The sequence below is a fragment of the Ostrinia nubilalis genome, chromosome 5 (genome assembly GCF_963855985.1).
Source record: "Ostrinia nubilalis chromosome 5, ilOstNubi1.1, whole genome shotgun sequence".
Taxonomy (NCBI): Eukaryota; Metazoa; Arthropoda; class Insecta; order Lepidoptera; family Crambidae; genus Ostrinia; species Ostrinia nubilalis.
This window is the reverse complement of record NC_087092.1, coordinates 15,963,214-15,989,347: the sequence shown is the minus strand read 5'-3', so window position 1 is coordinate 15,989,347 and position 26,134 is coordinate 15,963,214. Positions and strand designations below refer to the sequence as shown.

The following is a 26,134-nucleotide window of genomic DNA, read 5'->3' as shown; positions in this document are numbered from 1 at the left end:
TCCCCCAAGCACAATGATTTGATAGACGCCACTTCATCCAAATACATTTGAGCTTGAGCAACAGTTATAACTTTGTTTTTGTAAATATACTTGTCCACTTTCAGACTGATAGCCATGAGCCTCATAGTAATGTGCTTTTTCTGAAATTAATAAATTGATTCAGCCAAAGATTAATCAGCAATGTTATGACTTTTGATACCTAAATGTTTAAGGCGGATAGACATTCAATAAAATATTAAGGTCGAGTAGATAGTCTCTAACATATTATTAATTAAACAATTTTGTTGCATGTGGTTACTAAAAGAACTGATATAGCGATAATTATGGGATTTAACCATTTTGACACTGGAATACTACACGTGACTAATAAAATTTATTTTTTAGGGAAATGTGTTAACATTTATCATACTTAAGTTAGTCTTTACCTGAGCTATTTTTCCCGTTTTATTGCGCTTTCTTGGTGGCATTGTAAAAATTAAATAATGTAAGAATTAATTCAAAAGTTTTTGCGAAGTTTTTACGTCCGTGGCTTTGACATTTGTGGTTTCCCGCCTTTTCTCCTAATGGGCCAAGGAAATATTTTGAAAGTCTTACTACGGGATTTTATCTGTGCAATTTTTAAACAAAAATTAGGCACCTAAATCAGTGTTTGCAGCCACATCCGTTGGCCTGGGAGGATGTTATAGCTCAGAATTTCCTGATTTATATAATAACAAGAGATAACATAATATCATCAAACTGTTTAGGATTCAGTGCAGCTTGCGGCACCAGAGCAAGCAACAGATTTTTATATTTTATTAATTCGTATGAAATAGCTATGAAATCAGTTTCATAAAATGCGACTTGTTATACATAGTTTAGTTTTCCTGTGTGGTATATGTTTGTGCAGTGGAGGATATGGAGAATTTCCAGATGCGTGAGTATTTACAAGTTAAACGTGAATAAACTATAATCTGTAGATACCTACTTTACATAAATCGATCTAACATTTTATCGGCTTAAAATTCTAATGATTTACTTACATAGGTACTTGTTTATTTTTCAAATTTGAAAATCTTGATCACAACATTTATAATGAAATGCTATAATATAACCGATACGCAGGTATCATCTCATCTCATCTATCAAAGTCGTATCATCTGTTGTTGATTCTATTGCAGGCAATCGGATGTGGGGGCTCCGGCATACGTGCCTGCATATTTGAAACATCAACAGTTCTCTAAAACCGGGTACTCCGGTACAAAAACCGGTTATTCTGGCACTAAGACTGGTTATGCGGGTACTAAAACTGGATATCCTGGCACCAAAACCGGTTATGCTGGCACGAAAACGGGATACGCTGGCACCAAAACTGGATACGCTGGGACCAAAAATGGTTATTCCCCATACGGAGAGAAAAAGACTTGGGACACCAGCTACGGTTATGGCCATGGGTTGGTATTAATATTCTATCAGTCTCTTAATAATTTAACATACCTAACTTATTTTTGGATTAAATATTTTTGAACGTATTATCAGGCCTGGCTCACTCCGCGCGGTACATCCGATAATTACCTACAGCGAAGCGCCCCGCCGGCGGGTATTATATCAGTCGAGTGTCACGCGCGCGCCCGTCAGGACGCTGGCGTGCGTTGTAGTATGATTATAATTCTATGATCGAAGTATTATTTAAAAATGGACATAAAGAGAAAGAAATATTGTACCGCATTCGGGTGTTTAAATTCGAAAAGAAATCTACCGGATATATCTTTTTTTTCGCTTCCCAAAGATGCTGAAAGGTATGTTGGCCATGTAGGTAATCAATAATAAAATTCTTAGGATAGTATAGGATTCTTCTTTTTTCTGTAATAGTATGTTTAATTTATCTGTCTGTCTTATGTTAAAACAAGTTTTTTTATTCCTAATTAGGTATATTTGAAATGTTATTTTTACAAAGGTAAAATAACAGTAATACTTACTTACCTACATACGTACCTCATTACAAATAAGTAGATTAATTATTTTTTCACTAGACAGCAACCATAACAGCGTAAGAAGAGTTCAGAGGCACGCGATAGAAAAAGACAAAACTTGTAGGTGAATAAAATTGTAGGTACGTAGTGCTGTGCGAGCTGAATTCCACTGTATCGCGTCGTAGCAAGACTTGCATTTATTTAAATCGTCTTGCGGAGTAATCCTTCTGTACCTGTACTATTACTTATTCTGTGGTATTATGCAGCGTAAATATTTGTAAGAATATTTTATGTTATCAAAATAAGTTTGTTCGTTGTTTCCTTTGCTGCATTTTTTTACTTTACCTTAATATGTTACAAAAAATGGCGCGCTATTTTTTTTACTCCCAAAATTATCCACTTATGAAAATAACTGAAGGTTTCTCCAGATTTTGCTGAAAACTGTCTACTAGGCTACCTATTATGTATTGTAATATTTGTAATTCTTCGTTTTCATTAAATTTTGTATGTTTCAGGCCTTCATACCAGGACTTCCAGAACAGTGCCAATCGGCCCTACCAGGGTGAGTTTCAATATTCTATAAAATTTAATGTACTTATATCATTATTTAGTACTCGATAGCATAGACATACATGTACCTACAGCAACACGGATTTTAATGTTTGATGCTGTTTCATTTATCAAATTATTTAATCAAATTATTAATTAACGAGTAGGTAACCTCATTATTTTGCAAGAAGTCAACGATTCCCGCTCTTTGGCCGGGCTTAGGTATTTCAATACCTACCAATCTAGCGATTTCGAAGTTAAAACTATCCCGATTGTTACTTTGTCTAGGATTGCCATGGTAGACTATCTGAATAACAATACTACATACACTGGAAAGTGTAGCCAAATACCTACTGGGCTCATATTTTTCTTTGTTATCATTATGTGGCAAGAGATCTAATTAAACAAAATTATTTATTATGTTTTTGTTTTCCTCTGATAGCAAACTTTCCGAAAAAGCGATTAGGATGCATCGTAAACACCACCTACGTCCTGATGAATGTTATTTGTGTGGTTTCTAAATTATTACCTAGATAATATTAGTAGTCAGTAGTCAACATTATCGTTGGCGTAGGCCGAGCTATCTGCCCCAGCGGAAACCAGTGCAAATCCGTTGCCGGATGAAGCTTTGAATGTGCGAATTTTTATTTAAATAAATGAGAAACTAACGTATGAAGGTATAGTTATGTTAACTGGATGAGTTAGGTAATGAGCTGTAACTTTTTCACCATTATTTTAATGTTCTGTTTTCGAAATTAGCCTATGTTTCAAGTTTAGCCTGATTTAGCCTATGTAGGTACTCAATTTTAAGGAATTTTCGTATTGACTTAAATGAAATGCTGAAATCTGGCGAAAACACGATCGTTATTAATTAATTTTATTTAAATTAGTAGTAATATTGTTGAGTATTAAGTTTTTCAACAACAAAATTATAATGTTTTCTTCTAACTTGAAGTTAGAAGAATAATTATAATGCTTCCAATCTATCTAGAATAGACTTCAGTTTCATTCTCCAAAAGTTTTGAAACTCATAATCTGCGTTCGAGGAAAACGCGTTCACTTGTTTACGTAAATAGTGTGGAAGAGCAAATTCAGCGACTCGCAGGGCACATAGCGACCTTCCCACACCTACGAGCGACCCATATAACCCTAAACGGCTGATAGCGCGGGACTGGCGCACGCGCAGATAGTGCAATATGCAGGTCAATGTTAAAACTAACTGGAATAGGTTTATAATAACAATAGCCGTTTCAAAGTCCAGTACATCCTGGATATCGGGAACATCTGATAATGCTGCATGGATTTCCAGTAATAGATTCTGAATACAATATTTTATGTTCATTTGAACAGCAACAGCAAAGTATCCAAAGCTAGCGAGTGGCAAGTCTTAACTCTAGGTACAATCAAGATTTAATTCTTCATGTTCTTTTAACAGCAAAATGCTTCCCCGAATGCAAGAACAACGGCATCTGCGTGGCGACGAACACCTGCCAGTGCCCGGCCAACTTCCACGGCAACTACTGCGAGTTCGAGAAGAAGCCATGTTTAGTCCATCCGCCGCTGCCGATGAATTCACATAGGAACTGCTCCTCGGAGTAAGGCTACACTTTGTTAAACATCCACCAGTTACACCTGCAGGGCCTGGCCAACACAGCGACAACTACTGCGAGTTAGAGAAGAAGCCGTGCCTAGTCCACCCGCCGCTGCCCATGAACTCCCATAGGAACTGCTCCTCGGAGTAAGAGTTTTCACATTTAGGCGACTTTAGCAGCGCGACAAACGCGCGACAGGCGCTCTGCTGATAATTTCATGCTATATGACAGCAGATGTCTGCCTTCACATTCTAAAAGCGCCGCTGCCGTGCTACTGACGCGCTTCTGACGCCTTATGTAAAATTGGTCCAAGGGCTATTTCAAATTTGACATTTTAAAGCAGTGGTTCTTAACCGGTGGTCCGCGGACCACTCGTGGTCCCTGGAGGGAGGCGTTCCAAGTGGTCCGCGAAGACGTCGTAATAAACAAGTGACGTGACGTGATGAGTCGAGTAAACACAACGCAAATGGCGCACAGTGGGCGAGAAATCGACCTCCCCTTTCATAGGATTTTGAAAAAAAAAAGTGGTCCCTGACAAGATAGAAATTTGGTAAAATGGTCCCTCGTGACTTAAAGGTTAAGAACCACTGTTTTAAAGAGACCTTAGACAGTTTTCTATGAATTTTTTAAACAGCAACCAGTTACACCTGCTAGGGAGAGAGAATTCAAGAGAAACGTCTTCCCAACTCTGCCAATACAACCACTTACAGCCTTTAGATCAATAGGCTGTTAAATTTTTGTTGCAAACTAGCCTATTACAACTATATCTGTACAAAGTGAAATCAACTTTTTGCTACAAATTCTATGCTATTTTTGTCTTTAAACCCTGCGATAAAAGCTTCTTATTTTTCCCAAATTCATCACATAACACGAGAATAATTTCCAGTTTCTGCACAATAAAATGCATGGCGGGCCACAAGTTCATCGACGGCTCCACTGTGGCCAACATGCGGTGCAACGAAGGCCAGTGGCAGCCGACGCGCGCTGACTTCACAACCATACCGGACTGCCTGCCGGAATGCACGCCGACTTGTGAGAACGGAGGCGTGTGTCTCGCTCTCAACACCTGCCAGTGTGCTGAAGACTTTAGGGGACCGCAGTGCCAGTATGGTGAGTCTACAAAAACTCCACTTCAGACATTGGTGTTGAAAGTTCTGGGTTCTATACCGGACTGCCTGCCGGAATGCACGCCGCCTTGTGAGAACGGAGGCGTGTGTCTTGCGCTCAACACCTGCCAGTGTGCCGAGGACTTTAGGGGACCGCAGTGCCAGTATGGTGAGTCTTTAACACCTCCCACTCTAGATTTCACATTTTGAAGTTGAAGCTTCTGGGTTCCATCCCAGACTGCCAGCCCAAATGCACGTTTCCGTGCGAGAATGGGGGCGTGTGTCTCGCGCTCAATACCTGCCAGTGTGCCGAGGACTTTAGAGGACCGCAGTGCCAGTATGGTAAGTTTTCAAGCCTTTATTTTCTAGATTGCGGACACGAAGGTACGGGACTCCATCCCGGAATGGTCTTTAACACCTCCCACTCCAGCTTTAAAGGCGAAGGTTCTGGTCTACAAAAACTCCCACTTCAGACTTTGGAGTTGAAGGTTCTGGGTTCCATCCCAGACTGCCGGCGTAAGTGCACGCCGCCTTGTGAGAACGGAGGAGTGTGTCTTGCTCTCAACACCTGCCAGTGTACCGAAGACTTTAGTTAGAGGACCACAGTGCCAGTATGGTGAGTCTTTAACACCCTCAACCCAGATATTATAGTTGAAGGCTCTGAGTTCCATCCTGAACTGCCGCTGCGAGAGAATGGAGGCGTGTGTCTCACAACTGCCTGTTTTCCGAGGACTTTAGGGAACCACAGTGCGAGTAACTAGTAAAGTAGTATGAGTCTACAAGAATTCCCGCTCCAGACTTAAAATTTGAAGGTTCTGAGCTCGAAGAGTTAGCTTAATTCATCGCATGTACCTAATGAGTGTTTTAAATAAGTACACAAAAACAGTTTTTTCTAACAGTGACAAAACTCTGAACTGTTTTTCTGCTTCCAGCTGCCAGCGTGTGTGACGTGCGAAAGCTGGCTTTCAACGGCGGGTACAGTTGCTTCGGCGACGGCGAGAAGTTCTCGTGCAAGCTGAACTGTCCCTCAGGCTCTACGTACAGTTCACCACGAGCGGAACTGTATACTTGCCTGTACTCGACCGGGGTGTACCAGCCGCAGCCGATACCGCACTGTGTCTTCAGTAAGTTTGTCTTTCTTTGATACGTTTCAGCGGGTACAGTTGCTTCGGCGACTGTAAGAAGTTCTCGTGCAAGTTGAACTGTCCTTCTGGATCTACGTACAGTTCACCACGAGCGGAACTGATACTTGCCTGTACTCTATCGGGGTGTACCAGCCACAGCAGATACCGCACTGTGTCTTCAGTAAGTTTGATAGCCTTTCTTTGATTCGTTTCGGCGGGTACAGTTGCTTCGGCGACTGTTAGAAGTTTAATTAAATTTAGTTGTTAGTTAGAAGGTTAATTAATCTTAGCCTAAGCGCAGACCACCGACTTTTAGTAGGCCGATAGTTTAGTTGGACACTTAATCAGTATGAGCATGTATGGAAGTGTGCACATTACTCCGATTTCGATTTCATACAATTAGAATCGGGCCCTACTATCGGCCGACAGAAAGTCGGTGGTCGGCGCCTAGGCTTAATGCTAGGAAGAAATTGATTTTCAATGTGTTGTACTATTTGGTATGCGTTCAATACTTTATGTAAGTGACTATTCGTTGTTTCAGATGACGTCTTTGTCGTTACTCCTACAAACTACAGCGTAAGTATTGGTAATTTTACCTACTATATAAAAATAAGTCGGTTTTTCCTTCCTGACGCTATAACTCCAGAACGCACGAACCGATTTCCACGGTTTTGCATTCGTTGGAAAGATTTCGGGCTCCGTGGGGTTTATAGCCGCGCGATAAAGCTTTTCTGTGACAGACAAAATTGCACGCGGGCGAAGCCGCGGGCGGAAAGCTAGTTCTTAAATAAAACCATGTAGGTCTACGAAAGCTAAGATTGAGCAATGGAAAACTTAAGATTAGTGAAGAATTCAATTTCAACTTTTTTTTTTAATGTAGAACAAGGCAGATGTCTGACCGCAAAAGTGAGATACAGTCAAGGATGCGAGTCTTCAGGTAAGAATGGCGTATTAAAGTCTCAATTTATCTTATAGAGCCACTACGAAAGCCACAGTTGGTCATCCTCAAGCCACACCCACGGCGGTGCTAGCGGTGGGTCGGAAGGGTCCTACGGGTCGCACCACGGGTCTGCGACCTTCGGCCAAGGGTCGCACGGGTCGGGAGGTGGCTCGTACGGCTCTGGTGGACATTCTACGCAAATGGTGGTGCAGGACTTGACTCCTAAAGGAGGCACTTGCTTGACCTGGGCCGGCGAGCATTATAAGACGTTTGATGGGAAGATTTATAGGTGGGTTTTAAAAATGTAAAATTCTATTTCTATGTTCCAAATATGTAGATATATTAAATTTATTTTCGTGTAAATTATGCAAGTACCTAAATAACCTGTAAATTTTTGATTGGGAGTAATAATTCTTCATCCTCTCACAAGTTTCTCGTTTTTATGTTTTTTAACGCCGAATGCAAAAACGTTATTACCTTAGTGTGAGTTTACATGAAATGTATTCGATATCGAGTTGTTAAAAAAATTACTTTAAATGTATGACGGATTGTACAGCGCCCCTAGCGGATACTTTCAAGAACTAAAATCTTCATAGATTTTTTGTCGCACTCGATACCGAATACGTTAGATGTAAACTCACACTACGCCCCCTGAAAGATAATCTGAAACACATCAATGAGGGTTTTCGCTAATGAAAGATCCGCTAGATGGCGGGACGTGAATGTGGGGTCTGACTGCTGCGTGATTGGTGGATTTTGACATATCTGTCAATGTCATGTCAAAAATAACCAATCATGCAGCATTTGGACCTCGCGTCTACGTATTGCCATCTGGCGGATTTTTCATTCGCGAAAACCCTCATTGATGAGAAAATAATATGCACACTATTTACAATGAGGGCTATCGTTTTAGCGCTCACCAGTTGGCGCCACTGTAGAGTAAGGTCCTGTCACTTGCTAGTAGCGAAGACAGTGGCGCCAACTGTGGAGCGCGAAAGTGGTAGGAGGACTGTCGCATTTGCACTCATCAAGATGGCGCCACTGTAGAGTAAGGTTCTGTCAATCGCCAGGGGTGCCAACTGTTGAGTATAAAAACGATAGCCCTCATTAAAAACCACCCCTAACACCTTCCTCGTAGCTTCAAATCGCAATGCCAGCACATCCTGGTCCGCGACACGCTTGAACACAAATACACGGTGGCGGTGCGGCCCGGCGCGTGCGCGCGCGCTTACTGCCCCTCCGAGATCACCATCTACTTGGAGGAGAAGGCCTACACCCTGTCTGTACACCCGGGTAAGCAGAAACAACCCAGTTGGTTGGAGATAAGGTTTATATTTGAATAGGAACTGCTTCACCATCTACTTGGAAGAGAAGGCCTAGCTACATCTGCACCCTGTCTGTGCACCCGGGTAAGCAAATTAACCCAGTTGGTTGGAGATAAAGTTCATATTTCAATAGGAACTGCTCATGTTCCTCAGAGATCACCATCTACTTGGAGGAGAAGGCCTACACCCTGTCTGTGCACCCGAATAAGCAAAATTAACCCAGTTGGTTGGTAATTAGGTTCATATTTCAGTAGGAACTACTCTTGTTCCTCAGAGATCACCATCTACTTGGAGGAGAAGGCCTACACCCTGTCTGTGCACCCGGGTAAGCAAAAACAACCCAGTTGGTTGGAGATAAGGTTCATTTTTCAGTAGGAACTGCTCATGTTATTTAGAAATCACCTTCTACCTTGAGGAGAAGGCCTACACATTGTCTGTGTACCCGGATAAGCAAAAACAACCCAGTTAGTTGGTAATAAGGTTCATTTTTCAATAGGAACTGCTCATATTCCTCCGAGATCACCATCTACTTGGAGGAGAAGGCATACACCCTGTCTGTGCACCCGGGTAAGTAAAAACAACCCAGTTGGTTGGAGATAAGGTTTATATTTGAATAGGAACTGCTTCACCATCTACTTGGAGGAGAAGGCCTACACCCTGTCTGTGCACCCGGGTAAGCAACTCTGGAACTAACATTATTTAATTCGATGTTAGACCTAATAGGCCAGTAGAATTAAACACAAAAAAAAACTAAAACCCAACTACGACAAAAAACGACGCTGAAAAAGTATAAAACAAGATTTTTAGCATACTGAACTGAACAAAGTTGCCAATGTAGTTGCATAGTATAGTAATTTTCATGTTTGGAAAACCGCAGTCACACGTTGTCAAAGTGCTACGGTAGGTAGGTGTATGTAACGTGTGACTACGCCTTTCCAAACATGAAAATTACTATACTATGCAACTACATTGGCAACTTTGTTCAGTTCAGTATGCTAAAAATCTTGTTTTATACTTTTTCAGCGTCGTTTTTTGTCGTAGTTGGGTTTTAGTTTTTTTACTTTTTATTATTTGTACTATTTTGGTGTTAAAGTGTATTTGTGGCGCATAATATTAACAAAAGTTAAATTGATGAACTAATAAGTAGTAAAGAAGCTATGAACGAAAAGATGTGAATTATATGCAATCAGCCCATGAATACAGGTAAAGTCACAAGCAAATGCTAGTAATATATATATATATTCGAAATGTACAAGTAAAGCGCTTTCAAATGATACCAAACACGGCATATTTATCTTAACTTTATTTTTTTACTCTATACAGGGTGGCCAAAACAGTGAGGTCTAAAAGAAAAAATTAGATTCCTTACATCAAGGTGTACCTAAATCACCCCCATGTATGTTATACGATTATGCTTAGTTTAGGAGATAGAGTTAATTTTGTGATATTTTAAAATTTTGTGACCTAGTAGGCTTTAAACATTTTTATCTTTTTTTCGGGGTGACTTTTCTCAGATTTCTTTTTTTCGACAGATTTGTTATTAATTGCAGATGTTTGAAAAAAATAACCACCTTCCTATCTTTGATTCAAGATACAAAAGTTTTGCTAGAAACATTAAAATTATGCTTTTATCAGAACACTATCAAATTTTCAACTTAAAAGTTTAAGTAAAAAAAATAACTTCCATAGGTCCAAAACCATTTTAAAAACTGTGCCGTTTCCTGAACATTCATAATAATACAAAAAAACATGTACTTAATGGGCCACTATTTCCTGTAATCGGTCCACTAAAGTGGTAAGTCGGAGATTCCGTTACATGTTTTTGACTTTCTTAGAGTGAATTAATATTGGGAATCCTTTAAGTTTACATTACGTAGAACAGATTTAGAGCAGTAACTGGACAGAACATGTTTTTATTCTCAACGAGGAAGCTCTTGCCCTTCATCACACCTGGTGGAAACTGATGATTAGGCTGAAGGTGGAAGGGAACATCAACTACAAAGGAACTATGGCTTCCTACCTCGAAATTCCGGAACACATTGTTATTTTAAGTAAGTTTTAATGAACATAAACCAAATATCCCTCCTTCTTCTTCTCACTGTAGTAGGTTTTTCAAGGGTAATAGTAAAATGTAACAAATGCCTCTGTCTTCAAGTGGTAAGAGGTAAGCTTCAGAGGTCCCGGGTTGGAATCCCAGTGGAGGTGAAATTTACTGCTCGGTTTGGTTGGTGGTAGGGTTTGATCTAAGTCTGCCTGGCCTGCAACTCTATTTTCCTAAGTCTGTCACTATAACAATAATGTTAATAGCATTACTGTATTCCGGCATTTGGAGGTAGGAAGCCATAGTTCCTCTGTAGTTGATGTTCCCTTCCACCTTCAGCCTAATCATCAGTTTCCACCAGGTGTGATGAAGGGCAAGAGCTTCCTCGTTGAGAATAAAAACATGTTCTGTCCAGTTACTGCTCTAAATCTGTTCTACGTAATGTAAACTTAAAGGATTCCCAATATTAATTCACTCTAAGAAAGTCAAAAACATGTAACGGAATCTCCGACTTACCACTTTAGTGGACCGATTACAGGAAATAGTGGCCCATTAAGTACATGTTTTTTTGTATTATTATGAATGTTCAGGAAACGGCACAGTTTTTAAAATGATTTTGGACCTATGGAAGTTCTTTTTTTTACTTAAACTTTTAAGTTGAAAATTTGATAGTGTTCTGATAAAAGCATAATTTTAATGTTTCTAACAAAACTTTTGTATCTTGAATCAAAGATAGGAAGGTGATTATTTTTTTCAAACATCTGCAATTAATAACAAATCTGTCGAAAAAAAGAAATCTGGAAAAAGTCAGCCCAAAAAAAAGATAAAAATGTTTAAAGCCTACTAGGTCATAAAATTTTAAAATATCACAAAATTAACTCTGTCTCCTAAACTAAGCACAATCGTATCATATACATGGGGGTGATTTAGGTACACCTTGATGTAAGGAATCTAAATTTTTCTTTTAGACCTCACTGTTTTGGCCACCCTGTATGTTTTGTCCGCTAGAGGGCGCCACATTCGATTTTGTGAAACCCCATATAGCCTATAACCAGCGGACAATTAAGACGCTTCTAATGATTATGTCATTTGTCGAATTCTGATAAGTAGTTTAGAAGTTACGAGGGAACACATGAACATACATACATACATACATAGCCTGTCAAAATCATAACCCTCCTTTTGCTTTGCCGTAGTCGGGTAAAAATGAATCAAATCGGTAATAATTACTCATAAGATTTTATTGCTTTAATGGCTTCATTGGTTGCCCATAAAGACTATCTTAGGTTTTCGACTTCGACGGAGTTGTGCTTAAGTGGTGGGGGCCTCTGAAAGGGGCGTTTTTGCAGTTTTTCGGTTATACCGCGTATAGGACTTACCGTAAAGCCATTAAAGCAATAAAATCTTTTGTAGGAATTATTTCCGACTTAAAATCTAATTCTACTGGCCTATAACTCAGAATGTGACTTTACTAACGATTTCATCTGCTTGTGTCAATAAAAAATATACCTTTATTATAGCTATATGTTGCATTAGCGATACCGTGTGAAGTTTTATCAAAAGCTGTCTTACTCTGAGAGTGCACAACAAGCGAATGATCTAACATTTCTTCTCATTTGAGACAGTTAACGAGTTAATGATTTTTTCAATGTGATCGTAGTCGTTATGAGTTGATTGGATGAGCTCGCCTTACGATATCTCGCCATCTCTATATGAGTAACTATCGTGTTATGTTGTCCCGCAGAAGACGGCAGCGTATCGTTCCGTAGCACCAAGCGCCTCATCCCGATCCCGGCGTCGCTACCAGGCATCCGAGTAGCCATGCCCGCCGACTACGTCGTCGTCAATCTGGACGCCGCCGGCCTGGCGCTCAAGTGGGACACCAACGTAAGTTAAATATAACATAGAAGACAGCAGCTTGTCGATCCGTAGCACCAAGCGCCTCATTCCGATCCCGGCTTCGCTACCAGGCATCCGTGTGGCCATGACGTGAAACGCAACTGCAACGAAACTGCAAAACTGCTAGTTACTTTTGAGTTGCATCTAAGTTTCTGCCATAGCGTCCGTTGAGAGACCACACATGACGCGACCAGTTTGAAACTTTCAGTTTCAGTTTCATTCATAAGAATCATCAGAAAGTTGCAGTTTCGTTGCAGTTGCGTTTCACCGTCTGTTCTGGGCCTATGTCGTCGTCAATTTAGTCACCAAGTCACTCAAGTGGGACAACAACGTAAGATGGACTTTAAATATAATATCGAAGAAGACAGCAGCTTGTCGATCCATAGCACCAAGCGCCTCATCCCGATCCCGGCGTCGCTACCAGGCATCCGTGTAGCCATGCCCGCCGACTACGTCGTCGTCAACCTGGACGCCGCCGGCCTGGCGCTCAAGTGGGACACCAACGTAAGTTAAATAGTGGGACACCAATGTAAGATGGACTGTAATATAATATAGAAGACAGCAGCTTGTTGATCCGCAGCACCAAGCGTCTCATCCCGATCCCGGCGTCGCTGCCAGGCATCCGTGTAGCCATGCCCGCCGACTACGTCGTCGTCAATCTGGACGCCGCCGGCCTGGCGCTCAAGTGGGACACCAACGTAAGTTAAATATAATATAGAAGACGGCAGCGTGTCGTTCCGTAGCACCAAGCGCCTCATCCCGATCCCGGCGTCGCTACCAGGCATCCGTGTAGCCATGCCGGCTGACTATGGCCACAGAATAATAATAAGTACTACGTACAGAAGTTTTTCTTCGCGAAGGTATTCAAAAAAATGTATGCTCAATGTCATCAACAATATGGTGTAATTTAGCTTGTCTTAAGAGTCGAGCACCGTTTTGTTGACATACGTCAGTGATCGGTACTGTCTTGATGCCATAGGGCTGACTGCTACAAGAAGCTACTGTGTCGCCATCTAGCGCACCACACTTGCATTCACTGCTCTTCGCGGCAACGCGCAGCTACATGCGGCCGCCAGTTATATAGTGTAAGAGCTAGCACCTAAATATTTTATAACACACATAACTGTGACAATTTATTTCACGTGGGCGAAGCCAAAAAGCTAGTAAGAAATAAAAATTCAATTCAGTAGGTATTTCAAACCAAATTTTATTACATAAACAAACATTATACTAATTTCATTATGGGCCCTTAGTATGTGAAAACTGCAATTGACGATATTTCGCACTGTTTTCAATATTATGTATTACAGAACGTATGTGTGATGGGATGATATTTTCGAAAACACGATTAGAAAAAAAATTTCTCGAAAAAAACATTTACCTCTGGATTTTTTTATAAAAGTTTAATATGACCGTGTTTTACAATAAAATTCCTATAAAATCACAAAGGTATCATGTTTGCCTCTTTGATTTCCTGGCTGTTTTAGATTTCAAAAACCTAAATATATTAATTTATTAACTTTCTGATAAAAATGTGAATGGCTCTTACGATGTCCCCCCCTTAAATCAAAATGTCTTTATTTGGTCTATATGCCCATCATCACAACGTAATAATTATAAAAAAAGTCGCTTTCCTGTCTGTCTGTCCCTATGTATGCTTAGATCTTTAAAACTATGTAACAGATTTTGATACGGTATTTAGGGTTCCGTAGCCAAATGGCAAAAACGGAACCCTTATAGATTCGTCATATTATAGTCTGTCTGTCCGTCCGTATGAAACAGCCATTTTTTTCCGAAACTATAAGAAAAATACTGATGAAACTTGGTATGTAGATGTATTCTGTGAACAGCATTAAGATTTTCACACAAATTAATATAGAAAGTTATTAATATAGAAGTCTCCTAGTTTTAAGGCAGGGCAACTCATACCTTTCCAATAATCCAGAATAAGGTAAACGGCCACGATAACATTTATAGTTCATACACTTTAGGTATTTTTTCTGTACTCTTTCTAGACTATCAGAATATTTATTATAATAAGGATCCCAAATAGATAGATATGGCATATTCCCTTCCACATTCATTATTAAAAAAAATACGCTGAAAAGCTTTCAAACATAAAATTAAAAAATCTACTATACCTAAGTAGCATCGCATACGAAATGAAAACATAGAACGTTTTTGTGCACTTTTTAAAATGAGTTAACCAAGTATATGGCTATTAGACTTGCACACGTCCGTCCGTTTTTTGTAGGATTAATATAATTAAGTAACATTTATTTTTTGCATTCGGCTCTTGGTCTAACCCAAACGAAACACGAACAACTAATGAGCTAACAATGAACAAAGTTGATAAATTAGTAATATGTAAATAATGAATTTGTTTTACGAGCTGTCCCGGCGTACTTCGTACCGCAAATTAATATAAAGTTGTTTAAGTGATTTATAAAATTGCAATATTAATTTTTGAAAGTAGGGTCATCGTGCTGGTTTTCTATCTAACTTCGGTTTTCGTCCATTTCACTGAGCTGCCATAAACACAATATGCGTAAAATTTGAATACAAAGTACTGTATTCACAGAAGGCAGTAGCCATCCCGCGCTAGTTTTGTTGCAATCTATAATGCCTAAGCAACAGTTAAATGTAATTTAAAAAGTAGTGAGTTCCAAAAAATTACGTAAATGCGCGGCCATACACCGGTCACCGGTACATTGCAGAAATCATCGCGCTAGAAAAAAAACGTGCTGACAGGAAAAGTTTTTAGCACGTATGTCTAATTGATAGCATTATAAACACAATTTTAAGTGTTTATTAAACTTCTTCATACAAAATTAAATCTTAGATGACTAAGGGTCATTTTTAAAGCATAGCTCAGGTCATATAGCAGGCAAATCAACTCGGAAAGGGATCAACAACGTATCGCCTTTTGTGACATGGAGGTAATAGTGGAGAGGAAATATAGATCTATACAAAAATTCGACAAATTAATGACAAACAGCTGTTTATCTCTTTCTAACTTACCCCTGGTGATGTATAAAAAAAAGAAATAGATAATGTTTGGTCAGTACTCATTCTGGCAACATTTTCATGTGACGTCACTAACCACCTGACTTGTGCCGAGTAGGTACCTACATACAAGATTTAAGAAAACAACATATTTATGGGCAATCAGCTGACAACTACACGCACACACTCACACACAAATACCTGTCAGCTGATTGCCTATATTGCGGCCATGTTGTTTTCTTAAATCGTGTATGTATCGAGCTGTCATTGCCCTTCGCGCGCTGTCATCGGCGAGGCAAGGCGTTTACGTTACGGTGCGGATTGTGTGTGCGTTGCAGTATGGACTTTAGTTGACTGCCTTTATGAGCACTCGAACGACATAAAATAATATGATACATTTATGTATGGGAATTTTAAGATCACAAAGTTGGCAACTCCGATAGTTGGACGAAAACCAGCGCAAAGACCCTATCCTGTTTGACACCTATAATAATTGACAATAGCTGGCTCGGCGAACTTCGGCAAACTAATGTGTGACGTGAAGTGCCAAATCGCGGAAAATGTCGGAAGAAATACATGAATTTGCATGAATTATCATGAATAATAATAACCACTTATTTACCTCTCAGTGTCTTCAGGCAACTTAAAAAAAGTACATTGTGTGTTTTTATTATTGTTTAGGCAGTTAAATACTGCACAGTATTTTTTACACAGTATTTTTTTATTTTTTTCCATAATACAAGAGTACGCGTGCGTGTGTCAATGCTCGCTCGTATCTCGTATGTGACGCCTTGTCGAATCGCCTCCTGTAGGTGGGCTATCGTGCGTGTTTTGTTTTCGATGTGAACTCGCGGAGATGAACAGGCCTGCTATGGCCCAGAACAGACGGTGAAACGCAACTGCAACGAAACTGCAACTGCTAGTTACTTTTGAGTTGCGTCTAAGTTTCTGCCATAGCGTCCGTTGAGAGACCACACATGACGCGACCAGTTTGAAACTTTTAGTTTCAGTTTTATTCATAAGAATCATCAGAAAGTTGCAGTTCGTTGCAGTTGCGTTTCACCGTCTGTTCTGGGCCTATGTCGTCGTCAATTTAGTCACCAAGTCACTCAAGTGGGACACCAACGTAAGATGGACTTTAAATATAATATAAAAGACGGCAGCGTATCGTTCCGTAGCACCAAGCGCCTCATCCCGATCCCGGCGTCGCTACCAGGCATCCGAGTAGCCATGCCCGCCGACTACGTCGTCGTCAATCTGGACGCCGCCGGCCTGGCGCTCAAGTGGGACACCAACGTAAGTTAAATAGTGGGACACCAATGTAAGATGGACTTTAAATATAATATAGAAGACAGCAGCTTGTCGATCCGTAGCACCAAGCGCCTCATCCCGATCCCGGCGTCGCTACCAGGCATCCGTATGGACATGCCGGCTGACTATAGCCCAGAACAGACGGTGAAACGCAACTGCAACGAAACTGCAACTGCTAGTTACTTTTGAGTTGCATCTAAGTTTCTGCCATAGCGTCCGTTGAGAGATCACACATGACGCGACCAGTTTGAAACTTTCAGTTTCAGTTTTATTCATAAGAATCATCAGAAAGTTGCAGTTTCGTTGCAGTTGCGTTTCACCGTCTGTTCTGGGCCTATGTCGTCGTCAATTTAGTCACCTAGTCACTCAAGTGGGACACCAACGTAAGTTAAATATAATAAAGACAGCAGCGTGTCGATCCGTAGCACCAAGCGCCTCATCCCGGTCCCGGCGTCGCTACCAGGCATTCGAGTAGCCATGCCCGCCGACTACGTCGTCGTCAATCTGGACGCCGCCGGCCTGGCGCTCAAGTGGGACACCAACGTAAGTTAAATCTAAATATTATATAAAAGGAGAAACTGACGGCTAAACGTAGGCACTTGAAATTTGGAAGGGACGTAGCTTAGGTACGTAGTGGTGCACTAAGAAAGGACTTCCCACGGGAACGGGAATTAGCGGAAAAATCCTTTTGTATGAAAAATCTAAACCGCTTAAGTTAGACGCTTGAAATTTGGCATGCAGGTACCTTAGTAAACTCAAAGCTTAGTTACAACAGGATATTGCAAAATTCCCACGGGAACGGGAGTTAGCGGGAAAAAACATTTGTATGAAAAAATCAAAACCGCGTAAGATAGATGAAGGGGGAAAAACGGGATCCACGTGTACGAAGTCGCGGGCGGTCGCTAGTATAATATAGAAGACGGCAGCGTGTCGATCCGCAGCACCAAGCGCCTCATCCCGATCCCGGCGTCGCTGCCAGGCATCCGTGTAGCCATGCCCGCCGACTACGTCGTCGTCAATCTGGACGCCGCCGGCCTGGCGCTCAAGTGGGACACCAACGTAAAATGGACTTTAAATATAATATAGAAGACAGCAGCTTGTCGATCCGTAGCACCAAGCGCCTCATCCCGATCCCGGCGTCGCTACCAGGCATCCGTGTAGCCATGCCGGCTGACTATGGCCCAGAACAGACGGTGAAACGAAACTGCAACTGCTTGTTACTTTTGAGTTGCATCCAAGTTTCTGCCATAGCGTCCGTTGAGAGACCACACATGACGCGACCAGTTTGAAACTTTCAGTTTCAGTTTCATTCATAAGAATCATCAGAAAGTTGCAGTTTCGTTGCAGTTGCGTTTCACCGTCTGTTCTGGGCCTATGTCGACGTCAATTTAGTCACCTAGTCACTCAAGTGGGACACCAACGTAAGTTAAATATAATATAGAACACGGCAGCGTATCGTTCCGTAGCACCAAGCGCCTCATCCCGATCCCGGCGTCGCTACAAGGCATCCATGTAGCCATGCCCGCCGACTACGTCGTCGTCAATCTGGACGCCGCCGGCTTGGCGCTCAAGTGGGACACCAACGTAAGATGGACTTTAAATATAATATAGAAGACGGCAGCGTGTCGTTCCGAAGTACCAAGCGCCTCATCCCGATTCCGGCGTCGCTACCAGGCATCCGCGTAGCCATGCCCCGCCAATCTGGACGCCGCCGGCTTGGCGCTCAAGTGGGACACCAACGTAAGACGTACCTTCAAGTATAGAAATAAGTGTCACCATACGTAGTTCTGAGATACATTATTTGCAAAATTTTTACATTAGGTCGCAAACAAGCATGCACCTCAAGGCTGCACCCTGACCCTGACTAATCCTATTGGAACAGCTCTTTCCTCACTCACTTTCTTCTTTAACTATGCAGAGAAGAATATTCTCTCTTATCTTATTTTAGCGCTACTTAAACTGACACCAGCTGCGAATGAGATAGCAGCTTTTAATATTAGCAATTATTTAGTTTGATATCAGTAGCGGCGTAAGGGGGGGGGGCGGTGGGAGCGATCCGCCCCGGGTGCCAACCATCAGGGGCATCTGCATGGCAAATCTGCGGTCTATGTCATGATACGGGGGGGTGCGATTGTCTTTCAATCTTCGAATCGGTAGGTAACCCCAAAATCCTGGGGAGTACCAGGGGGTGTCTTAGGACTTATGACGGGGGTGGGGGGGTGATCGCCCCGGGTGCCAACCCATGCTACGCCGCCACTGTTTGATATCATCCATCAAAAGTCATCTCTTAAATGAAATATCCCTTTTGCAGGATATCATCTTAGTGGAAGGTTCGGTCCTGCTATGGAACAACACAGAGGGCCTGTGCGGCACTCTCAACAGCAACCCGGAGGATGACCTGGTCACCAGAGAGGGAACCCGTGCCAAGACCAAGGCTGCTATGGCGTCGTCCTGGCAGCTTAACAAAATTGGAGGTTGGTTACTAATAGAATATGGTGTAATTTCTATATTTTATGTCATGTTTGTATATTATTCAATCCTTAGCAGGAACTTGGTTTGTTTCCTCCATAAAACTTTAGAATAGTGACTTTGCCAACCTGTAAATAATTCAGTAATGGTTTAGTATTTATAGTTACAGAATTCTCTATTTACCTACTTCTTTTTTGTAGTATGAAAAAATAATTTTAGAGAATAACGCCCGCATTCACAAACATTACTATGAGGTCTCATAGTGCGCGTGGACACACAGGGTGACACACGAATCAATCACAAAGCTCTATTCAACACTGTGCGTTCGATTTGCTGCTTCACGTTTCAAGCATCATTTGTGAATACAGGCGTGACTTTTATAACTTTTGAGTTTTAACGGCACGTTTCTCGAATTATTTATAGTCCTATCGTAGGTAGATAGGGATTATCTTTATGCCGTACTAGCTTTCCGCCCGCGGCTTCGTGCGCGTGGGCTACATTATCTACATATTTTACGGAACCCTATTTTTTTTTTTCAAAATAAAATTTAGCCTATGTTACTCGTGGGTAATGTAGCTTTCGAATGGTGAAAGAATTTTTAAAAACGGTCGAGTAGTTTTTGAGCCTATTCATTACAACCAAACAAACAAACAAAGTTTTCCTCTTTATAATATTAGTGTAGATTGAATATGTTGCTCGAATCACTATTATTATGTATTGTACAAAACATTGCTACTAAAGCGACGGTCGAGACTCAAATTATAAGGTAAAAAAGGAAAAAGAAAAAAAAGGTTGCAAGTGATATGCGTAAATAAAAGCATTGTTTACTTGCTCAGACATCTGCGAAGGCAGCCCGTCCGACGCGGCGCACTGCGCGGCGCAGCCCGACGACGCCAAGAAGAAGGCCCAGCAGTTCTGCGCCAGGATATTCAGCAAAGACAAGTTCCGCAAGTGCTCGAAGGTATACACAATCAAACTAACTTATTGTCGTCGTAACGAGTGCTAGTTAGCAACAAAAATGTACAGTACGCGTATTTAACGCTGACTATACGTTACTGCCATTATTAGTATTATTATTTCAAACTTAAGGTCTCTACCCACTACACCGTATCATACCATGACCGTGCTAGGAACGTGTTAGGCACGAAAAGCAACACGATACGCTCTACTATGCCCACTGAACGGATCGACGGCGTTATCGCCTACATTTGTTGACGCACCGTGCATGGCACGCGACGGTGTTGGTCGGTGACGGAACGTTCTACTGGGAACAGTGTCATACTGTTCAATACAAATAATATTTATTTGCCTGACACGTTCCTAGCACGGTCATGATATGATACGGTGTAGTGGGTAGAGACCTCTATATGCACATAGAACAATGTACATAAGTGCCATCACTGAGGAATATGCATGTCAGCCAGTCAAATAATTCCTTCGACGTATTTTACATTGCGCCATCTAAGTAGTTCCAAAATAAGCAGGATTTTTACATACTATGGGTACTGGGCAATGGAAATAAAGTTACCTAAATGTCTTTTTTTTTACAAATAACATATACAAAGATCACCAAAAAGTAACTGAACTCTCATGTGATTCTTTTATCAGGTTATGGACGTGACCCTGTTGCTAGAAGCTTGCCAAGAAGACTACTGCGCTTGTAAAGATAGTCAAGGTAGGGCTGTTCGATCAGATAAAACAAAGTTATGCAATTTAAATGACACATCGATTGATTGTTTTGGTTCAATATTCCCTGTTTTCAGATCCCGAGGAGTGCGCTTGCAGCACGGTTTCTGTGTTTGCTAAGGAGTGCCTACGACATGGAGTGGAAGAAATGAAGTTTTGGAGAGATCCCGACACTTGCCGTAAGTCACTCTTTAGATACGTGAATCTAATCGATTAGACGAATAGTAACACATAAGCTTTCATCGTAGTTAGAAATCTAATATTCCCCTTTCATCTATCATTTCATTTTTTCTTTTGTCCTCATTGCTGATCGTCTTGATCATTGATTGATCTTCCATCTGTGTGCACGAAAAATTCGGTGTATACTTACGGGCTTGACATACTTTTATGAAGACATTCAATAACTCATGCTGTTACATTAAGGCGGTTATCACACTGCGCCGCGCTCCGCTCCGATTTCATATAAAAAATCCCGCGCGCAGACGCGTTGTCAGTGTATTTTCTATACAAACTGAGGTACTTGCATACAATGATTAAATCTGTCGTCCCGCGTACCGCGGCGGAGCGCGGCGCAGTGTGATAACCGCCTAATGACGACCAGTATGACGTCTAAAACGAATTTTCACTTATTATCAAAATCACATCGTCCACGTAAATGCAGTCCTTCAGCTATATTTTCATCCTTTTTCCTCAGCCAAAACCTGTCCCGACGGCAAAATCTACAAGGTGTGCGGGCCAGACTCCCAGCCCAGCTGTTCCTTCCCACAAGTGGCCTCAAAGGCCGACAACGCCACCTGCATCGAAGGCTGCTTCTGTCCCGAAGGCCTACTGCTGGAAGGAGGCAAGTGCGTCCAGAAGGAGGACTGTCCGTGCCGATTGAGGAACAGGAGCTTCAAGCCCGGATCTGTTATACCTAAGGAGTGCAACAGTTGGTGAGTTTTGGCAACCGTCTAGTACACTTTTTGCTTGGCTTTAAACCTACATTAACGTCCAGATTCCGTATCTTTAATATGTGTAAACAACAGAACGTGACAAACAAAAGAACAGACTAAAAACATAAATTAAATATAATTACAACTACATACATTGTCAAAATTATTAGCTTTATGTTGCGTCTTTCGTACCCGTGGCTGATCAAAGAGAAGTAGTCAATCATCATCATCATCATCTCAGCCACAGGACGTCCACTGCTGAACATAGGCCTCGCCCAATGCTTTCCATGTTGCCTGGTTGGTAGCGGCCCGCGTCCAGCGCCTTCCTGCTACCTTTATGATGTCGTCGGTCTACCTTGTGGGTGGACGTCCCACGCTGCCAAGTAGTCAATGCTCTCGAAGAAATAAAAGGTCTTCTGGACTGTATTGATGCGAGACGCGTAAACGAGACGCGCCTACGCGATACGGATGCAAACGACAGAGTTCAGAAAAGTCAAGCCATTTAGTTACATAGTTTTTCGACTACCCTCACCCTAAAAGTAGCCTTCCTTTACCAGCACATGTCAAGCAGGCGAGTGGAAGTGCACTCAGGTGCCTTGTGGCGCGCGCTGCAGTGCCGTGGGCGATCCTCACTACACGACCTTCGACGGGCAAAGATACGACTTCATGGGACACTGCACGTATACATTACTGCAGACTAACAACATCACGGTTGAGGTGGAAAACGTTGCGTGTTCGGGAGCTATTACTGAGGTAACTCACCGGTTTTTAACAACTTTAGTTTACAATGTAAAGCTCGCTCTGTGAACACGTAGAATTTTGTCGCTCGCCTTATCGCTCGCGCGTAATTATGTTGCTGTCGCGCTCACACATTCACTGCGGCCCCCCGTCGCACAGTCGCGACAGCAATATAATCACGCGCGAGCGATAAGGATGGGTAGCTTGGGGTCATTGGACAAAATTCTACGTGCTCGCAGACCAGACTATAGTTGTTGCAATTCACGAAGGCGAGTGAGTTTTACATGTGTGGTGGCTCGCTGCTGTTCATTTTTCAAAAGTTTTGACAGACATTACACTATCGTTATGTGCATGTACGTACACACACAAGTAAAGCTCACTCGCCTTCGTGAGTTGTAAGAACTATAACTTCAACTTAAGTTATTCATTTGATATTTTAGCACTCTCTCTGTCTCATTTATTGATATACGTTTTACGTTTGTTGGTTATTTTTATTAATATTTTTATTTCCTAGGAGATGAACCTAACACCGTACAAGGGCGAGGGCAGGCCTTCCTGCACGAAAGCCGTGAACCTCAAGTACGACGGCGCTAACATCCACCTGAAGCAAGGAGGACTGATTCTTGTCAATGGGAAAGAGGTGTCTGCGCTTCCCGTCAACGTGGGACAGATCAGGATTCGAGCTGCTTCTTCTTTGTTTGTTATTGGTAACTTTTTTTGTATATTATAGTCTACTACACTAATATTATAAAGAGGAAAGATTTGATTGTTTATTCGTATTGAATACACTCTTAAACTACTGGACCGATTTGAACAATTGTTTCCCCATTAGATTCCTATATCCTAATCTATACTAAATAATACGCGTTTGTTTCCAGTGCAACTGCCTCTGAAAGTGGATATCTGGTGGGATGGCAACACCAGAGTGTTTGTCGACGTACCGCCATCATTCCAGGGCAAGACCAAAGTGAGATAATAACAAGATTTTTCATTCTACATCTAAATATATGACAAGAAAAGCATCCTACTTTTGGTCCTTCGAGCCGGATGTGTTCATTTGTCTGTAACATTTATTTTGTTAACTCCTTGTCCATAGGGTTTATGTGGAACCTTCAACTTGAAACAAAGCGACGACTTCCTGACTCCTGAAGGGGACGTAGAGCAGTCGACCCTCGCGTTCGCGAACAAATGGAAGACTAGGGAGTTCTGCGAGGACTTGAGCACTAAGGAACCCGAACATCCTTGTAAAGCAAACGTTCAGAATAAGGAAATGGCCGAGAAGTACTGCAGCAAGTTGAAGAGCAAACTATTCGAAGGTAACTGAAAACAAATAATAACTTTTTCTTTGCCTGGCCCATTCCCATTTTATTTGAAGTCGGCCCTCCTTATCTTGCGTCTCCAGGCGGCTCAGTCCTGAGTCGTCTCTTTGTTGACTTTTGTACTCGAGGCTTAATTTCGATGTCTAGCACTTTTTTGGTCATGTGGTCGTATGGTCGCCTCATAACGTGTCCGTATCATCGCAGACAACTCTCCTGCAGTTTAGCTGGGATAAATCTCATTTTGAAGGTGCCTCTTTTGTGTGTGTTTCTGACATGGTCCAGCCTAGTTACACCACCTAAACAAATAATTACATAGTATCATTTTATACTACGTAGTTGACACCACAGTCAAATGTCATGTTTTAATGAGATTTTCTCATAGAACGTAATTTTTTTAAGGTGCAGTTCGCGGTTTGCACGTGATTGAGTAAGAATGCTTCTAAGCGGCGTTGAAGCACTTTTTTTTCGGGCTTATTGTAAGCTGTGGCGTTGTATTTAGCTTATTTGTACATCATTGACTGATACTAATTTAACTCCCTGGTTACTCCATAGAGTGCCACTGGTTCGTGGACGTGGAGGCGCACTACGAAGCGTGCCTGTACGACATGTGCGCGTGCGCCGGCGACGCGGCGCGCTGCCTGTGCCCGCTGCTCGGCGACTACGCCATGGCCTGCGCCAAGAGCGGCGTGCTGCTGCAGTGGCGCTACAACGTGCAGGAGTGCGGTGAGTGGAGGCCGCTACAGGACGACACGTGCGCCTGCTGTGCCCGCTGCTCGCGACTACGCCATGGCCTGCGCCAAGAGCGGCGTGCTGCTGCAGTGGCGCTACAACGTGCAGGAGTGCGGTGAGTGGAGGCCCCTACAGGACCACACGTGCGCCTGCTGTGCCCGCTGCTCGCGACTACGCCATGGCCTGCGCCAAGAGCGGCGTGCTGCTGCAGTGGCGCTACAACGTGCAGGAGTGCGGTGAGTGGAGGCCCCTACAGGACCACACGTGCGCCTGCTGTGCCCGCTGCTCGGCGACTACGCCATGGCCTGCGCCAAGAGCGGCGTGCTGCTGCAGTGGCGCTACAACGTGCAGGAGTGCGGTGAGTGGAGGCCCCTACAGGACGACACGTGCGCCTGCTGTGCCCGCTGCTCGGCGACTACGCCATGGCCTGCGCCAAGAGCGGCGTGCTGCTGCAGTGGCGCTACAACGTGCAGGAGTGCGGTGAGTGGAGGCCCCTACAGGACGACACGTGCGCCTGCTGTGCCCGCTGCTCGGCGACTACGCCATGGCCTGCGCCAAGAGCGGCGTGCTGCTGCAGTGGCGCTACAACGTGCAGGAGTGCGGTGAGTGGAGGCCCCTACAGGACCACACGTGCGCCTGCTGTGCCCGCTGCTCGCGACTACGCCATGGCCTGCGCCAAGAACGGCGTGCTGCTGCAGTGGCGCTACAACGTGCAGGAGTGCGGTGAGTGGCGAAAGGACCCTATAAATTTTACATCAAACGTCGTCACTAGCAAGCACCTTAAAAATATATGAAAATTTTAGTTCTTGAAAGTTTTCGCTAGAGGCGCTGTACAATCTGTCATACATTTAATGTCACTTTTTTACATAGTCGACATTTATTTATTTATTTATTTATTTTAGGAATTACAAACAAATGTGTTACAGAAATTAACTTATCTACTAGACTTATGTATTATTTATGTGGTAACACATCCCACTACGTAATCCACATATTGATATATGAAACCATGTAATATAGAGCGAGGCAATTACAATTAAGGTACACCTTATAAACGCGGTGTAGCTCAACACCAAGAAGTATAGCCTGACCAGGAACATAAAAACCTTCGCCATGTTGCGGAAAATTAATGGTACTAATTTCTTTTAATGGCAACAGTAACTGAAAACTTCATTGATATGTCACCTTGCATGTCAGTCTATTGCTGTCAAAGTGTAAACAAACTTTATTTTAAATGTGTGCAATTGATTTTCTGAATTAAATTGCTAAAAACTTTTTATAGTCGTGAAAGAAAAGTGGTTCACAATGTGTTAAAGTATTTGTCGAAGAGAAATACTAAGGGTTCGGACAATATTTTCATTAAATAATGTTTCCGACAAAGGTTGTCAAATTGACTGACATGTTTATCGTATAGTA

At 42.3% G+C, this 26,134-nt stretch overlaps 2 protein-coding genes across 2 annotated transcripts; both read left to right on the top strand.

Moving 5' to 3' along the window:
- The first annotated feature begins 737 nt into the window (after nt 1-737).
- On the top strand, nt 738-8,806 carry LOC135072085 (uncharacterized). Its single transcript, XM_063966034.1, has 10 exons — nt 738-916; nt 1,161-1,433; nt 2,468-2,514; nt 3,937-4,096; nt 4,980-5,203; nt 6,132-6,323; nt 6,865-6,899; nt 7,299-7,552; nt 8,402-8,556; nt 8,742-8,806. Exons 1-10 carry the CDS (start codon nt 837-839, stop codon nt 8,804-8,806), a joined length of 1,485 nt encoding a protein of 494 aa, XP_063822104.1. The 5' UTR covers nt 738-836.
- A 4,058-nt stretch (nt 8,807-12,864) lies between these two features.
- On the top strand, nt 12,865-24,837 carry LOC135072175 (von Willebrand factor-like). The gene is made up of 16 exons (XM_063966132.1): nt 12,865-13,019; nt 13,109-13,226; nt 16,666-16,817; nt 17,271-17,388; nt 17,752-17,891; nt 18,312-18,429; nt 19,157-19,319; nt 20,151-20,275; nt 20,923-20,989; nt 21,078-21,179; nt 21,695-21,932; nt 22,490-22,685; nt 23,185-23,377; nt 23,549-23,637; nt 23,767-23,986; nt 24,542-24,837. The coding sequence occupies exons 1-16, from the start codon at nt 12,865-12,867 to the stop codon at nt 24,835-24,837; spliced, it is 2,490 nt and encodes an 829-aa protein (XP_063822202.1).
- The last annotated feature ends 1,297 nt before the right edge of the window (nt 24,838-26,134 follow it).